Genomic DNA, 19,019 nt, shown 5'->3' with positions numbered 1-19,019 from the left:
AACAATTGATGCTCCAGCATTAAAAAATAAAAAAAAAGATGTTTTCATATTTTTCCCTTATCCACTCTTTTAGGGAACGAATTGATGATGCCTAGTGCTCTGCTGCAGATGGTGCTTAAAACTTAGTCTGATGTCTGCCATTATGCTTAAAGTTGTGATTCCTGCTCATCATCTGATATGTCTGTTAATGTTTATTTTTGTGTAATTGATTGTAGGTAAAATTTCTACAAAACTTAAGCCATAATAAGAAGTTGTAACATTAACTCAGTGCGTTAAATGAGGGTTTCATTCATGAAAGCATATCTTCGTAACCACCGTTTTTAAGGATTTATCGAGAAGAAATCGGTTCACTGTCTGTCTGTCTGTTACACGCACTTTTCTCAGAAATGGTTACACCTCTTGGCACGGAATTTGGTAGGAAGGTAGGAACTGTAAACCGCACAAATGAAAGACCTCGATCATTAGTTTTCGAGGCAGATATTAGTTTTGACATTAGTTGCAGAGGGGAGGAGTGCGAAATTCTGAAAAGGACAATTACTTCAAGGACCCATTCCCAGAAACTAACCGAAAATTCTGGAAAAATTAGAATGTTCCGTGCGTTACGATATCGACTCAAATAAAGTTAATATAATATATTTTTATATTTTGAAAATTCACTGCAAACCCCCCTTAATTTCATGCTAGAACAGTAAAATTTTCCAATAAGATAATTATTGCCAGGAAGCATCATACTGGAAAGGTAGTGGAAATCGCACCATTATTAACAAAGTTATAATGGGTCGAAGTTGTCTCCTTCACGTCAAACAACTACTGCCTAAGAAATAAAATGTCAGTATCACGTCGAATTCAATATCAGGTATATTTAACACTACCAATTATATATTCTTACATACAAAAATCAACAAAACCTTTTATACCTGAAGCGCCGAGCTTCCGGTTTCGAACTTGTTTTTATTTGAAAACGGGAACAAAATACAAATGTCGCCCCTCAGATAAAAGTTTTAATTCACACGCAGAGAAGGAAAGACATTGCCTTTAGATAATCATTAAAATTCAAATTCTAGTAATCCATTTCAACATAACCCAGTCAAACCAGAAACCACACATACATAATATACATTTTTCTTTATTCACGTCTTTAGTAAGAGCCATCTAATGCTACTCCGTAGACCCAGATGGTCAGAAAGTTTCCTTTTTGAAAGCTTCCAAACCTACCACTAAACAGTAGTATATTCTTGTACCGCGAAGGAGACTAAGTACAAACATAAACTATTATAGACAGAACTAGTCGAAGCTACCATCGAAATACCGACGTAACATCCCAAAGTCAAACAAAGAAAAAGGATAAACATCAATAAAACCTACTTTGTCCTAGCCAGAATAAGTTCAATTCTAAGACTGTAATAGGCTTTAGGATGCAGTAATGGAGCCATTTCTTGCTCTGTCGCTCATTGAGAAACATGGAACTCCTTTTGTTACTATAAAAAATGTTTTATTTTAGCAGAGCAGAATTATTTTAATAGAAATAAACACAAATGCATTTCTGAACAACTCGGGGCTATGGTGGTCAAGGCACAATACTCATCACATTACAGTCCTAATGGTCACGAAGCTAAGTGGCACCATTTTCCACACCACAATATCCCACAAGGGATTGCAAAAGCTACTTTCACTTCCTTATCCTTTCCTCCCTCACGTACACACAATCATTATTTTCACTTAGGCTCCATTTTTTGTCCACTTTCGCCTCATCCCTTTCACCAATTGCTTAAAAAACTTCCCCATAGCAAACCGCCATATGTTGTTGTATAAAGTAAAGAGTAAGTAGCAAAGTTAAACAAATTGTTATTGTTGTGCTCGTTTTTTAGTCACATGGCGTAGTAGAGTTAGTAATTGCAAGATTGAAACATAAATATTTTTCTAGTGAAAATTTGTTAGTAGGAGTTATAGTGCACCCACTGTGAGCATGTATGTGACAGTGGTTTATACGCACCTCCCCATAAATATTACACCTTAGAGAGTTATAATTAAGAGCGGAAATAGGAATAACTATTTGTTTTTATTAGGAAAATATATGGTAATATGAAAGGATTTTTCATGGTAGCTATAAATACAAAAAGGATAAACTTTCTTATTGTAAAATATAAAGGAGGGGAGAATGTTATATGGGTAAATTTTTCACGTTTGTAATAAATAAAATGGTGTTAACTATCGATAGGCAACAATAATTGGAAGGGGATGGTAACAGCTTATGGTTCATAATTTTGAATCCTTGATTTTCAAAGGGTAGCACAGCAAATGAAGGGATAACAGATTAACGCGACATACCGAATACCTATTTTTATTTTTAAATATATCATGTATGTAAGTATTCACACCTCCATAGAGCACAGTTTATTTTTATTGCTATTTTTCTTATATCATTTAATGAGACTGTGTATAAGTTTCATTAACGGCTAAGTAAACTACTGAACGGAACAAAGGCTAAAGAAGAAGAAGAAAGGACAAGTCTATAGCAACGAGACAAGCACAAAGGTGAACACAAATATCAATGACGCATTCGGGATTCAAATCCGGGGCAGGTTGTTCAGAGGCTAAAGTTCAACTAACCAAGTCTATCATTCAGTGAATATCGAAATAATAACTTTAGAGGATAGCCAAAAATAAATGGTCATAATATTGGATCTCAGAACTCGTTCCTGGAGATTTGGTTGAAATTTTTTGAGACAAGAAAATGAAGCCTTTGCAAGAAAAATACTAATTCAAATGAAGGGGAAAACACTACACTATGTACCTATTCTCCGCAGTTAATGGTAAATCGGGAGCGAGGTACTCTTTCTTTAGTGCATTTAAAAATTTAGTCTACGTATTTCATGAACCAGAAGTTCCTTCTTTTTCAATGCATTCCAAAAAATTTGATGCAAATGTATGATTGTAAATGCCCTGAAGGAAAAAAAAAACCTTTGGTTCCCGAAATATCGATTTATGCGGAGAAAAATGCACTGCACAATGTTTGCATTGTCGGTACAACGATGAGCATTGAGCAAAGAATCAATATTAGGTTTTGTTTTAAACTCAGTAAAACGTTTCAATTGATGCAACAAGTTTATAGTTTATCTCGTAGAAGAGTTCATGAGTGGTATACGCGTTTTAAAAACGATCGTGGAGACATCAATGGCGATGCTCATGTTCGCCAGGCGAAATTCGTAATCACGCCAGAAAGCATCGAAAAGTACGTGATTTTCTCAAAATTCACCCTAAATCGTCATTACGTTTTATAGAAATGGAATCGGAAATCTCCGAAGATTCGATTCTTCCCATTGCGACCGGAAAACTGGGCTATCGGAAGGTTTGTTCTCACTTTGTGCCGCATAAACTCACTGACGACCAAAAATTGCTCAGAATCCAACATTGTAAGGATATCATTAAAGAGTCGAAAAAGGACAAAAACTTCCTTCACAACATTGTTGCTGATGACGAAAGCTGGTGTTTCCAATACGATCCGGAAACAAAGCGTCAAAGTCCTGAATGAAGGCCACAAAACGAGCCACTAACTAAAAAATCTCTTTTTAAGAAGTCAAAAGTGAAAACAATGCTGATTTGGTTTTACGATTTAAAGGGCATTGTTCATCATGAGTTGAGGTTTTACTTGTATTTATATTCAGTCCGACTCTGACACCTTCTATTAGATATCTACGGCCATTTGGCCAACTTTTCCGAACGAACGAAATCGGAAGCCACGGTCGCTCGACCGAGAAAAGCGGAGACAAAAACTTCAGAAGACCTAGAAGGTATCAGACTGTAGCACCATAGAAGGAAGGAGTAGAGGGAACTTTATAAGAGCCGGCACGCACACAACGGACAGACGTTGCGAGTTCTGCGCCATTTTTAATATGGACTTCGGCCGCGGTCTAACCGCCGACCGTGTGTATTGCTACATAAAAAAGTCCATATTATTAAGAACGGAAAACTCTAAAACTCTGACCGTGCTCTGTGTGTGTCCCTGCTTTAATAGCTTCTTTGACTTTCTACTCCATTCATCCTTACGGCACCAAAGCACTTAAAAAAATCAAAAGTGTAAATTAAAACTGAAAAATGTAAACTAAAATTGAGAAAACCTTTAAGGAAGTCAAGATATTTCCAATCAAGAGAACCAATTTGTACAGATGCCGATTTCTGAACCTAAAGTATAGCTGCCAGAATTTAAAGAGTAGATCGGTTTCCAATGAATTAAATTTAACGCCTCTCTCTAGAAAATGGCACAGCGAAGTCCCAGATTGCCTCTATGAACTACGAGAGTTAGTCAGATATAAGCCGGACCCTTTTATATGTGTTTCTTAATCATAATAAAATGAAAGTTCTTAATTTTTTTTCAACATATTCTAAGCTTCTTTCTGCAACCTTTTGTTTTTCAACGTTTCAGAAACTTAAAGATCCTATGGACCTTCTTTAAAGCAACTTCGAAATTCGAACATCAGCGAATCGTAAATGCGATTTCTTCACTTTTCGCAAATAGGTTCCCTTCCAGGGTACAAACAAAGCCAAAACACAGCAACCACAAACTGAGTGGAGAATGCTAAGACTTTTCCAATGCATTTCCTCCAGTTTATCCTTATTCGAAACTGCTAAATGAAGCCCGACATTGTCATTGATCAGAACGACATTTCTGATGGCACTATCTTTTATATTTGTTTTTGGAAGTCACTTACTCCTGAACTTCACTCTGTGGTGTAATACCGCTGCTGCATCGAAACACTGTGATATAAGCGGGGATACAACCGATATGGCCTCTTTCATTCTGAAGCAATTGAGTCTCCTTCACAGTAAAAATTTTGTCAGTTGCCTCACTGAACGAAGTCTAACGGAGCACCAACATTTCACTCTCCACCTAGCATCCCGACGAAAGTTGCTGTTAATACCTTTTCCCTGAATCATCCCTAATAAGCTGTGTGCGTTTGTGTGTAAATCCTCTCCCATTCTATTTTCCTACTCTCTTTCCCATAGCCAGATCCATCCAAGACTGCGGTGTAATTTTCGGTGACAAGCTCTACTTCAACAAGCACTTCCTTGACATTACCAATCGAATGTCTGGCTTTATATTGGGTTCCTCCCTCACAGGGCAGAATTCGTCTTTCAGAGTATTTACTCGGAATTTTCTTATTCCAACGCGATGAGAATGAATCCCCATCTCATTTCATGTAAGTCTGAGAACCAAAAAACTGTTCCCAGCGGACACAGACCTTTTTGACGACCAATTTTTTTTAATAAGTCCATAAGCAATCCAAATCCGATACGATTCTATCATAGTCATCAATAACCTTCAAAAAGACCAGCAATTCAATGTCAATTACTAAAAATTATAGTAATGTACTATTATTAACTTTATTTGAACAGGTGTCGGTATGAAAGGGATTTCGGAGCCTAGACACTATATAGTGCAAGCCTCCTGTTTTTTTCAGATTTTTCAGTTGCGTAGTTTCTAAGAATGGGTTCGTTAAAAAAAAATGATCACCTTCAACCCCCCCTCTCCCCACCTTTCCAGCAAACGTCAAAACTAAGACCAGCTTCGAAAAGTACTAACCGAGACCTTTAATTTGATACCCCACATGACTATATTTGATGAAAAAAAAATGTACACCCCCCTTTTGCATGTATGGAGGCCCCCCTTAAATTCGACGTAAAAGGATATAACTCTCTGTATGCGTGAGCGTTCACAGTTCCCACCTTTCTACCAAATTTGGCGTCAATCGCTACAACAGTTCCCGAGAAAAATGCGTGTGGCGAACAGACAGACAGTAAGCCAATTTTAATAAGGTTTTGTGTTTACACAAAACCTTAAAAAGAAGTCTCGGCACCAAAAAACAAAAGGTCTTTAGTTGACGAAGTCGGGAAAAATTTTACTCAACCAAAATCCGAGTGAAAAATCTTCTTAACTTCTTGCTCAAAAAATGATAAAAACCGACCAGAACCCTTTATTGAAAATTCATGATTACCGCAAGGCTTTCGACCATTGATGAACTTTGTTTCTGAGACAAGAAGACGAACCAGTAAAAAGCAAACATTTTCTTCTCTTTAGGTGTACCAAATGAATTCCGTCGATTTAAAATTTGATTGATTTCGATTTGAGGAATTTAAATAAACTGGAATCTTAGACTAACCAATTGCAGCCAATCGGCTACTGTAAGACTACTGTAAGACAGGGCTCACAAAGCGCGACACCTGCCCAATATGGTAACTGATTTTATTTGAAAATTGACGATGAGTGCATGAATGAAATGCATTTTCCCCTTCATATTTCCTTTTTAATTCAATATAAATCACAGCACCGCCGTTGAGGTCCTCTTCCTAGATTGATATCTCAATGACCATCCTTTCGTTTAATTTAATTGTTCATGAAAATATTGTATTACTTGTCTTGATTATTCTAGCGTGATGAGATGTAAATTTCAATTCCCCTAATTCTTTTCATTTTTCACACTCTTCAGTCCGATTTAAGTCAAGTACATCCCGGTTTGCTTAATAACCTTTGTTTATTTTGACGACAATTTCACAACTGAAGAAAATAATTATTAATAAAAAGGTTAATCGGATAATTTTGACAAACCCCTTTTAAGTCCAATTTTGTATCATCAATACGATTTTGCAAATGCGTGGAAGGATAACCGCTTGGTCGTAGGTCTGGACTATATGGCGGATACGGAAGGACCTCCCATGCAGCGCGTCATTAAAGACATGCGTGCCCTAGCGCTGTCTTGATAGAATACAACACCCCTCCTATTCCCCAAATGAGACTACTTGTGGTCGATCGCATATTTCCACCTGGTTAGCTGTGCACAAGAGAGCCCAGAATTGAGTGATTGGCCAGATGGAAGCAGTTTATAATGGATGATTACCTTGCAATCCTGTCAAACACACATAAACCTCTTCTAGGCCATTAATCCGGCTTGACGATGGCTCGTATATCACCCACTTTTCACCGAGAGTTACTATCCGCTTTAAAAGTGGGTCGATTTCGTTATGTTTTAGCAAGGCACCGCTGACATCAATTCAGTCTAAAAACGTTATTTTGGATCAAATCATGTGGCTGCCATACATTGAGCTTCTTTTTGAGACCAGCCTTACGTAGATAGTTTCAAACGAGTTTCTGGCTATTCTTCAGCCCCTGGGCAATAACCCGTTGGGGAGTGCCATCCCCACGTACTGGAGGAGGGCGATCAGACCCGTCTGCAAGGGACTCATCTGAAGTGGCTCTGCCACGAAGCCTCTGGGATGGTCCTCTGAGAGCATATGCTTGGAATTCTTGGAGGATGTGTTCTCGGCCCGGTTATTTGCGGTTGGCCCCCCAGTGGGAGTTTCATGGTGGTTGTGGTTATGCCTACATCGCGGGCAGAGCTCCTCGGAGCGTGAAGTTGCGCTGTACAACTCGGGTGTTGTACCCCTTAGTTGCGGCAGAGGTGTTAGATAGGTGTCGTATCCACTGGTATGAATGCTGAGCCTGCACTCAGTATAAACCAGTACCGCTGTGCTAGTCATGGCGAGGCTCAAATGACGGTTCGATACAACGATAATTTTGTCGGCATCTTCGACGATTGCATTGAGCGCACCTCATCTTCGACATCCATATTACCAAAGTTGGTGTTGTACCCCTTAGTTGCGGCAGAGGTGTTAGATAGGTGTCGTATCCACTGGTATGAATGCTGAGCCTGCACTCAGTATAAACCAGTACCAGTAGGTGTCGTATCCACTGGTATGAATGCTGAGCCTGCACTCAGTATAAACCAGTACCGCTGTGCTAGTCATGGCGAGACTCAAATGACGGTTCGATACAACGATAATTTTGTCGGCATCTTCGACGATTGCATTGAGCGCGCCTCATCTTCGACATCCATATTACCAAAGTTTAATCGTAGAACCCACCGCTTGGCTGTATGGATTCTTTTATACCCATTTTGATATCTACGAATTTTCCGTACAGAGTACACTGTTATTTTAACATTTGAACGACTACGCTTCGTGTTATCTAACTCCTTATGTTAAACATACAAATTGATGATGCTTCAAAATGATGCCCCGTGTTGTTGCTCGTAACACAACTATTAACATTTGAGCCGCGTAAATCTTAACTATGCAACTTTTTACCCTTAATTCATCCCTGTTTGGTCTTTGCTTCTCCAAACTATTTGTTTCCTTTACTTTTACCACTTTTCCAAAGCTTTGCCATACTTGCTCGAAAGTCAGCTCTTTCTCTGCCATAACACCCACTAAACACCCCTGGATCGCTTTACGATACTCACTCAATTTTGCCGATCTTCTTCTATCCTCTCTTCGCTTTATTCATAGTAATTATCTCAAAACTGTTGCCTTCTCCGATTTCGTATTCCATATGATTCCGTGTTACGTACCTTCCTCTACTCCAGTCATGACATTCACTTCTAAAATTGCGACTTTCTCGTAAATTCCTTTATCTTTTCCTTTAATTCTTTTAAAATCGTTTCCCACTGTTCATCACATGTCAGGAGGGCTCCCACGATTTTCTTCATGCCGTCGTTCTGACATATTACTGCTTCTGTAATTTTTGCTAACCTTTCGTCATGTCCCGCCTTTTGATCTCTTCCATAAATTGTTCCCGCATAATTGATAACGTTCTCTGTAAAACTTCCATATCGTTGTCATCTATTACGAAAGTTCCAGCCACTTCCTCGAAACTGTCGAACGCCAATGCAGGATCATACTGGAGTTCACGTTTCTCAACGTTATCACCACGCGACTCCAAAACTTCTTCTGCAATTCTTCTTTGCTAACTGCTGTAGAGAGCCCCCCCCCCCCCACTTAAATCCTTGAATTTAACCATTCCGCAATCCCACCGCTGTCTTCAATTGTTACCTTACTGCTTTACGTATCTCGTATCGCTGGATTGCGTAGCACTAGAAAAAACCCGTTCTAAAACTTCAATATAAGTGCTCATTACACTAAATTATACAACCGTTCTGAAAAATTAGTTATAAAACAATTCCTTCAACTGGTACAATTTGAGGCCTATTCATAACCGACGCAATTCGTTCCAACTCTAGAACTAGACTGACTTCGTGGATCCGAACAAACATTTCCTTCTTACTTTCCTTTTTGTCAACGATTTTAGTTTATTTCCTGTATTTCGGCAGTTACTTGCTATCTTCTTCAGTAGAATAATCCCAACGATGTGCTTAATATAAATATATACTAACCATCTTAATTACTAGACCTTAATTAAAATATAACATATCCCCATTGTGGTATCAGTGAATACAGATATGAGTGCGCATTACCCATATCTGTATTCAACGGGTGCTCCTAAGGCTTTTTTCCAATAAAGTAACGCTCGTAAGGGTCCACTTTCTTGAGCTTGACCTCTTTCAGCACCGTTACCCTTTCCATTCTATGGTCATGTTCTACAATATGCCGGGCGACTGTAGAATTGATATGTGCTTTTCTGCCCCGTTTTATTAGCTCAGCTTCTTTTAAATGTTCATTGATCTGTGTGTTGACTAGCCGTTTGGTTTGCCCTACGTATGTACAAGAGCAATCTTCACAGCACTTCTTGTAGATACCATTTTTTCCTCTTTTTTCTTCGGGTCTTTTTCATTGCCTAATTGCCTTTTGAGCGTGTGGATCCTGCTTGATCCTACTGATTCGACACCTTCTTTGGTTAACATTCGTCGCAAAGCTGGGAACATTTCCGTTGAGTATGTTAAGCTGGCTCATTGTGTGTGCCCCCCCCCCCCAAAAAAACACCGGACATCACCCTTCTTTAGGACAGATTAATCCCCAACAAAGTGAAGACCATAGAGCAGTTGGAGGGGCAACCACACAGAAAATGTGCCACTAGACAACCACGCGGCTCCGTGGTAGTCAAGAGCGAGAGAATTTCAAATAAATTAAATCACTATCCCGATCCTTTCGTGGAAACCAGAAGGCAACTGCGGTTTAACCTTCAGAGCCCAAGTCCAATAAAAAAGTCTTGCACACCAAACCCTATAGGTCCTGAAAGTGACCCATAGGGTATCGATCGCGACATGTATATTCTCCCCATTCTACCGGACTGTAAACACACATATACGGAAAATTTACTTATGTAACATTCTCTTCATTGCTAAATTCCTTTATATTTATAAAAACAGAACACAGTTAATAGTTAACGAAACACTAGACATTAAGCGAAACAGAAGACGTTGCTAAACGTATGTAGATAGAACAAATAATTATAAAAGATAGGAAACATATTTTGGGATCAATATCTTAATAGTTCAGAAGAATTGAGATAAGTCTAACTGAAGTGTAGATGCGTTAGGATATTCCAATATATAAATAAAATGTATGCATATACAAACATAACAGTAGCATGCCTATTGCCTTAGTAAACCATTAGTAAATGCACTGAATAATGGATGTAAGGATAAATGAAAAGATTCAATAATACAATTGTAGTCGCATAACTCGAATAAATTTTATAGACTAGACTGATTTAGACAATTTGTAAGTAGCCGGCACTTGCACTAAAATATGCGCAAACAAATATATATAAATGTATATCTTTATGATTAAAATGTTAAAAGGATATCAAAAAGATGGTAAGAAGAGTGATTATGTAAATAATAATAAACACCATTATGGAAAAGATGTCATCACTATCAATAATATTAGAAATGCAAATAATCAAAGATGCCTATTCGAGTTTACAACCCTTGGATAAGACCGACATAGAGTCCTTGAATAATCGTTTCTTGTTCTGTTCAAAGTATTTTGGAATTAATTCGAAAGAAACAGAAGTATTCATGATTTAATTTCATGTTTACTAAGACCCTATGTATAATTTATAGAAATAATTATTACCGTATTGATATCAAACTTTTGTGCAAAAATATTGGGATCGGAAAGAATAAAGTAAATTTGAATGGTGTGTTGTATTGATTTGAGTTTTCGAACAGATACAGCGACAGTTGGTCGATACTAGCAAGTACAAGCTAAAGTATCCAGACAAAACACGAATTCACTGGATAGAGAAGTACCCCCCTCTTGTTTGAAATTTATATAGACTCCGGAATAAAGCACTTTAGTCCATAGCATAATTTGTAATAAAACTGAGCTTCAGTGTCATTACAAATGCTCTTAATTTTGTTCAAGTGATAAGCCCAAAACAACAGGACCAGCAAGAAGAAAGCGCATTCATCCGTGACCGAAAACCAAATTCAAATTCGAAGTGCGTGTATCGAAAACATGATTGTGCATCCACCTCGGCCATCACCGACTAAAAACTAAACTAAAATAATAATCAAATTTCTTATTCCCTTTGAGTTGGGATTTCAAAATGTGATTAAAAGGGATAGAAATTTGTGGACTAGCAATCTGTAAATTATGAAAATTTATTCCTACCGAAACGTGAACGGTAACTCGTATAGGGACTTTTTTTATGGGTGGAAGTGGAAATCTTAAAAAGACGCTGCAGCGCCAGGTTGCAGCAGTGTGCGATTCTCACCCATTACAGCCACTCCCACCTCTCCGCCCATATCCTCGCGGGACCACCGTGAAGTATTACTTCGCGAGGAAGGCTCTGGTTTATACCAGCACAACTAAGTCACACGTCCGTTGCGCTTTCCGGGCCCGTTCCAGTTCCGATAGAGACAGTGTGCCTCATTCACTAGAAGATCCAAGGGAATCATCCCCGCGATGATAGACACCGTCTCACCAAATACCGTCCTATATGCACTGGCCGGTATGCCGAACTTATCCTTCTCTGGTTCACTGTGTTATTCAGAGCGCACGCCCCTGTAGGAGCCGCTTATAGCAAGATGGATTTCCCCACCTCTGCGATATAGTGCCAGCGCTAGATTTTGGCCTTCCAATTAGGCATCATCCTTGCTCGAGATGAGCTAGCCTTTGCTACCTTTTCGCGAGATAGTCCAGGTGACCCTTGAAGCTCAACTTGGCATCAATCATTACCCCCGGGTATATAACGGGCCTAAAAACCGGACAAATTGTACCAACTGGTCCTCCAGGTTGGGGATTGGGTAGGGCTGACAACCCTACACGGAAAACAACTTATTACGAAGCCACAACAGGAGCCCCAGACTGGACGGATTACACAACGACGAACCCGGCAACGACATCGGAATAACGATTTGCGCATTTTCTCATACAACGTGCGCTCCCTGTACAGAGATGAAGCTGATGAGCAGCTAGCCGATACCTTGTCCCAATATACGGCTGATGTAACAGCGTTACAGGAGATGCGATGGACAGGGACCAGTTTCCTTAAGAACAGCCGCTTCACCATATATTATAGTGGCCATCCAGTAAACCATGTGCTCGGAGTAGATTTCTTAGTCGGCAAAAAAATAAAACCTGCTGTTATCGGCTTTAAAAACATAAACGAACGGCTATGCAATCTGCGTTTGCCAGGCAAGTTTAGAAATATAATCCTCATTAACGTTCACGCCCCTACAAAGGAGACTGCAGAGTCGGAGAAGGATACCTTCTACGAGGCAGTAAAACGAACGCTCGAAGCCTGTCCCAGATGATATCAAAATCATACTTGGGGATTTTAACAGTCAAGTAGGGAAGGCGTATTCAGGCGATATGCTGGCTCCCATAGCTTACACCAAGATACAAATGATAACGCGCTGCGGACTATTCAATTAGCAGTGTCACACGAAATGGTTGTTGGAAAGCGGTCCACAAACATACATGGGCCTCTCCAGACGGGACCACTTTCAACCAAATTGACCACGTGTTGATCGAACGCCGCCACCTCTCAGCCTTGATGAATGTCAGAACATATAGGGGCGTCAATATAGACTCGGATCACTATTTCGTTGGCATGGTGCTCCGAGCTCGAATAACAACACTACCCAGAATTCCCTCTGACAATCAGGTGAGAGTGAACACTGAAGCCATCCACAACACAGCCCTCAGCAACGCCTATAAGAGGGAAATGGATGCCGCAATAACCGCAGTCAACAGAGGACCTGGAGATGAAGCATCAACAAATGATCTTCACAACTACCTGAAAAAAGTTATCATTGATACGGCCACAAACATACTTGGTCCCAACCGCAAAAGGAGTCGGAACGGCTGGCTTGACGATGAATGTAAGCTAGCAACGGAACGGAAGAATGCGGGCACGCGCAGAGATTTATCACGAACTCCGTCGAGCGGAGAAGCGACTTCACAGACGGAAAAAGGAAACCTGGGAGAACCACAAGTCTGTGAACTAGAAAAGTACAGGGAGCAACCGCACCAGGCGCGGAAGTTTTACCAACAAGTCAGCAGGATGACGCCTTATACACCTCGATGCTCATTCTGCCGAGACAAAGAGGGAAATCTGATTTCCGACAGAATGGGCATATTGGAGCGATGGGTTGAATACTTTGATGAGCTACTGAACAACCAGAACATCGGCGAGTTGGAGGTCCCGCCAACTGAAGACGGCGGACAAATACTGTCACCACCAAGTATAGGAGAAACAGTCCGTGCAATTCATCGGCTAAAAAATCATTGGTTAAATATGGAGGCGACCAGTTATACCAAGTGGTTCATCAGCTCAAAGTATGCGACAGCGAATCAATGCCTGACGATTGGCAACTAGGCATTATCTGTCTCATACATAAAAAGGGGATATCACACAGTGCAGCAATTATGGAGGTATCACGTTGCTGAATACCATCTATAAGATATTCTCCGCTATCTTGTTAGGCCGGATAGCCCCATACGGCTAGAACATCATTGGCCCATACCAAAGAGGCTTCACTCCAGGCAAATCAGCAACAGATCAGATTTTCTCTGTGCGGCAAGCGATGGAAAAACTGTGTATGTCCCGACGAAATTGATAAGACTGACTAGGCTGACCCTGACCATTGTGTGAGGCCAGATAAAAGCAGCAGGATCACTCTCAAGACCATTCGACATCAACAACGGTCTACGAGAAGGGGATGCTCTATCATGCGTCCTCTTTAACCTGGCGCTCGAGGAAGTGATTCGTGATGTTGAGGTAAATGCAAGAGGTACAATCCTCTTTAAGTCCACCCAACTACTGGCCTATGCTGACGATATCGACATCATGGGAAGAACCACCCGAGACGTACAAACTGCCTTCATCCAGATCGAGCAGGCAGCGCGAGATCTTGGGCTGCACATCAATGAAGTTAAGACAAAATATATGGTGGCAACGTCAGCACCGAAAACGAACCAGCCAAGAACATCAAACCGCACTGGTCAAACGAGAAGAATAAGGATAGAAGAATACAACTTTGAGACCGTTAATAATTTCTCCTATCTAGGGTCGAAAATCACAACCGATAACCATTACGACGGTGAAATCCGCGAACGGTTGTTGGCAGCCAACAGAGCTCATTTCAGCTTACAAAAACCGTTCCGCTCGAAACGTCTCACCATAGGGTCAAAGCTCTTATTGTACAAGACAATGATCTTGCCAGTCCTCATGTATTCCTCGGAGACTTGGGTTCTTAGCAAGAAAACTTGCGAAATCTTGACTGCATTCGAAAGAAAAATTCTTCGAAGAGGATGAGGATGGACGATTCCGTAGTCTCTATGAAAGCGATACAGCGTGGTTGTGGATAAAATCCGACTCAACAGATTGCAGTGGATGGGTTACTTAATCCGAATAGGTGAGGATGATCCAGCCCGAAAAGTCTATAACGGCAATATTTGTGGTAGAAAAAAAAAGTCGTGGCAGGCTTTGCCTCCTATGAAGCGATGGCTTAGACCCGGACGCCAGACAGCTTTTAGGAAATGTCTGGAGTTCCTAACTAAGGGAACGGTTGATACGGTTGTTGTGCCGTTGATAATGATTGATGGGTGAAAGCTAAGTCAAAGCTAAATCCACCCCTTAATTGACGATAGTTCTACAAAGAAGGGGGTATATGTATATTTATAATTCATACCAGATAATTTTGCAACACTCTTAATAGTAAATTGATTGCAACAAAGCTCCCTTTTTTGGGCTAGCATTTCACTACTCACACAACTCAAGCGAGGCCCTACAACCTAGTGTCCAATCTTTCACATGTAATCCTGTTCTAAATCAATATAAAATCCACAACGGAAGTAACTAACAATTGAAACAAATATAAACGCCTTTTTTCTCTAAAAAATAATTATGATCTTTTCCATATCATCCGAACGTTCATTGTTTCCATAAAATTGGTAGGAAGCATGCAACGCCTAAGAGACGATCAAGGAACAACGAAAAAGTGGCAAAACCTAATGGAGATAACACTGAGGAAGCTTACTCAAATTTTTACGAGAACTCTTCGATGTCAATATTTCCCCACTGACTGGAAAGCGTCACAAATTAAAATAACCCCAAATTAAACAAGGATCCCGCGCGCAAAATCTTACAACTATCAAATATCCGGCAGATTTTGTATGCTTCACATACATCAACTGACTTCATAGGAATTTGGTTGGCTCTTAAAACAAACACGAAGGTTGGAGGAAAGTCAAACATCTATTCCGCACTGACTATTGCCAACCGCGAGATTAGAGTTGTCCTCGCGTTGGGAAAATTGTCGACTATGCAGCTCCACTGAAGTGGCACTGTGCTAGTTAGTTCAAGAACTTGCGCCGCGATGGGCCTTAAAACCTAAAATACAACAAACGACGAATTGCATTCTTCCCACTCTTTTCAGCCGTGTTTGCCTCAATATACACATGAAGCAAACGGGCAAATGCTGACAATGTCCTCTGTTATTTTACTTTACAATAAAAATACTTCAGCTTACAAAGACTGTTCCGCTCGAAACGTCTCACCATAGGGTCAAAGCTCTTACTGTACAAGACTATGATCTTGCCAGTCCTCATGTATTCCTCGGAAACTTGGGTTCTTAGCAAGAAAAATTGCGAACTCTTGGCCGCGTTCGAGAGAAGAATCCTCCGAAGAATTTTTGGCCCCCTACATGAGGATGGACGATTCCGTAGCCTACACAATGACGAAATCTATGAGCGATACCATGACCGTACGGTTGTGGATAAAATCCGGCTCAATAGGTTACGGTGGGCGGGTCACTTAATCCGTATGGATGAAGATGATCCCACCCGGAAAGTCTATAAGGGCAATATCTATGGTAGGAAAAGAAGACGAGGCAGACCCTGCCTAAGATGGAGCGATGGCGTGGGCCAGGACGCCAGACAGCTTTTAGGGATATCGAATTGGTGGACCTCGGCGCAAAACCGGGATGTCTGGAGTTCCTTATTAAGGCAGGCCTAGACCGGATACCGGTTGTTGCGCCGTTGATGATGATGATGATGATGAATAAAAATTTGGACAAAAATTACCTTTTTTTAAATAAAAATGTAATCATCCCTCACAGAAACAAATATGTCTACTCACCCTGGTATTTGAATGCATCTCTCAACTCGATACCGCATCTCCTGTGTAAACTCTGCCCACAAATGAGCAACAGCTGACATTCCTCCAAATTCTGTATTACAAATCGCCAACAATAAACTGAGACGAAAAACAAGTGAATCCGGAAGAGCTGATTTAATCTTCAAAGGATCAAACTGTAAAAGGCAACCATTTATGAGAAATTCTTCAGCAAACTCGAACCAGGCTGTATTACCTCAACAGTTCCAAAATTATAAGGATGCAAAGAATTTGGCTGTGCATCAGGAAACATGAAGTACAGCATATTCATAAGATCGTCACTCGCTAATGGGCCATCAGGCGTTGAAACTCTTTCGGGTTTACTCTCAACAGAAGCCTTCGAATTACTGCGTCCCGTTATCACAGTCGAAATACTCGGGATTTTGGACTCAGTTAGTAAGTCCAACGGATTTCCTCCTTCCAAAGATTGGTTGAAATGATAAGCGCTTCCTAAAATCGCACCGAGCACTGTCCCATTCTCGCATAGCTTCAAATATTCCGTGCACATTTCAGTCAAATAGTAAATTGGTTTCTGCTTGAAGTTGGCCTGAATCGACCAGTTTGGAGCCCCCGAAGGATTCAAGTTTGAATAGACCGGAGAGTCGATAATTACATTCTCTGGAATTTGCGGCCAAGTGCAGTGCAGAATAATTTCGTTGACGGGATCCATTGAAACTCCATACGGCAATCCAAATGTCTCGGAGCTTTCTACGCCTGTTTCAACAAATTCTTCATCACTTGCATCTTCAGCGAATGGTGATCGCTTTTGAGGGCAGTACTCTGAGCTGATGAAGTCAGTTAGGCTGAAGGAGAGACGAACCGATACAGTTGCTGGCTCGATATAGTGTACACCGATTTTGCCTTTGAACATGTTCAATAGTCCTGTGAAAAGGAATGGGGTAACATCAGTGACCTTGGCAAATACTATTAGAAATAGTATTGAAAAGCCTCACAACTGAAAGACGAAAATCAAGGATTGGACTCTCATACCTGATAGATACTTGCACGTCGGTGGAATCGTCTCAAGGGCAACAATATCAAAATTAGTACGCATCGAAGGACACTCACAAACGCCAAGGTAAACATTCAACTCGTGAGGCATTATATGCACAAATACCGGAATTTCCGTATTACTTTCCGCGATCGTCATACAAGCCGAACTCAACAAAACCCGATACTGACTCTCGTTTACAATTGGATTTCCCGTCGGTTCGATAACAACGAAATCCCGCAATCCATACCATGCCGCCAGTGGATGAATTTTGCCCGTATTCAAATCGTAAATATTAAAATTATTGGTCACACTCGTGAGATCGACATGAGCTTGAGATTCCTTCTTTTTAGTAATCTCATCCTGTTCTTCATCTGATGACTCAAAAATTGCGCGATAACGTTTAATACTCAATTCAACATCGGCAAAGAAGATGATTTCGCTTTTTACTTCCCATTCAGCGCGGAAAAGTTGATTTTGTTCCAAGGATTTTTGGGTTTCAACAAATGGGAGCTTCCATTCATGAAAAATTTCTTCCAGGCGTGCATTGAAGATTTCCCATTCAGAGGCGGTGGTGAAATCTTGTTGGAAGAATTCGTTGTCGTCGATTTCCTCCGCCATATTTAGGATGATCTGTAATAGCAAAAAAAAACAACATTAGAAAAATGATCACTGGTTACTTTGCGGGAGTGACAACTCTTTTGAAAGATTTCAGATTTGACTAAAAGCAGTACACAGTTACCATTTAATTCCACGGTTCCTAAAAATGTATTTCAGTTCTCTCTTGGATTTCCCGAGAAGTCTACACTGTACACTCTATTACTCTGTCGATCACGTTTTTTAGGACGTCCTGCTCGTCGCCCTTTGGCAAAGGTCAATTGTTCTGTGCGACAGCTAGCATATATCATCAGCATAGTCATGGTGCCTACTGAGCGATATCGTCGCCCACTGAAGTTCCTCATACCTACTTTTGAGAACATCACTTTGCTGAACGGAGAACACTTTTAGTGACGTAGAAAAAACGCCGGGCCTCAATCAAAAGACCACTTTCGGGCTATGATCAAAGAGTGTCTTGCTTAGAGACTATATAGTGCAGAATATTTAAAGCGAAGTGAAAATTTCTCTGAAAGTCAGGGCAAAGGTTGCAACACAACCAAAAACCGACACCAAGAAACCGTAGCAACGATTAATGTGAGCTGCAGGAATGCAACGCTAAAATTAATAAATAATAAAGAATAAAGGGCGCTGCGAATTTTCAACAATTTTGTCACGCTCCTTGGGGTAAACTAACGACCCGACGTCGACATTATGCCAGCATTTGCCCAAAAATGCGTCAAACAAGGACAGTTAGCAAGATTGCCAAAACAGTATTTCCAACAATAATTTTAGAATAGCTGAACTAAACATTAACTCCATTCCATGCTCGACCTCCTTTTCGAGGAACACGGACCTCAAACCATAATCCCGTGTGAAACCAATTTGAAATCAGATAGCAATCACTCCAAAATTTTAACCTGTTCCAAAAGACATTTGAACGAAGTATTTTTAAGATTTCCAAAGATATCAACCACTCGAATTATTGTGTCTATCAATCCTCTCAAATCATTC

At 40.5% G+C, this 19,019-nt stretch overlaps 1 protein-coding gene across 1 annotated transcript in view; it reads right to left on the bottom strand.

Annotated features, from left to right (window-relative positions):
• Window positions 1-19,019, bottom strand: part of LOC119646844 (rab3 GTPase-activating protein catalytic subunit) — a 477,376-nt gene that overhangs the window by 446,831 nt on the left and 11,526 nt on the right. Inside the window, exons 2-4 of the mRNA XM_038047466.1 lie at window positions 17,411-18,044; window positions 16,617-17,302; window positions 16,385-16,557 (exon numbers count right to left, since the gene is read on the bottom strand). Coding sequence (XP_037903394.1) covers window positions 16,385-16,557; window positions 16,617-17,302; window positions 17,411-18,032 — 1,481 coding nt within the window. The 5' untranslated portion in view covers window positions 18,033-18,044. The remainder of the gene's footprint in view (window positions 1-16,384; window positions 16,558-16,616; window positions 17,303-17,410; window positions 18,045-19,019) is intronic.

The sequence above is a fragment of the Hermetia illucens genome, chromosome 1 (assembly GCF_905115235.1).
Source record: "Hermetia illucens chromosome 1, iHerIll2.2.curated.20191125, whole genome shotgun sequence".
Classification (NCBI taxonomy): Eukaryota; Metazoa; Arthropoda; class Insecta; order Diptera; family Stratiomyidae; genus Hermetia; species Hermetia illucens.
The sequence above is the reverse complement of the archived record's forward strand: the minus strand, read 5'-3'. Positions and strand labels throughout refer to the sequence as shown.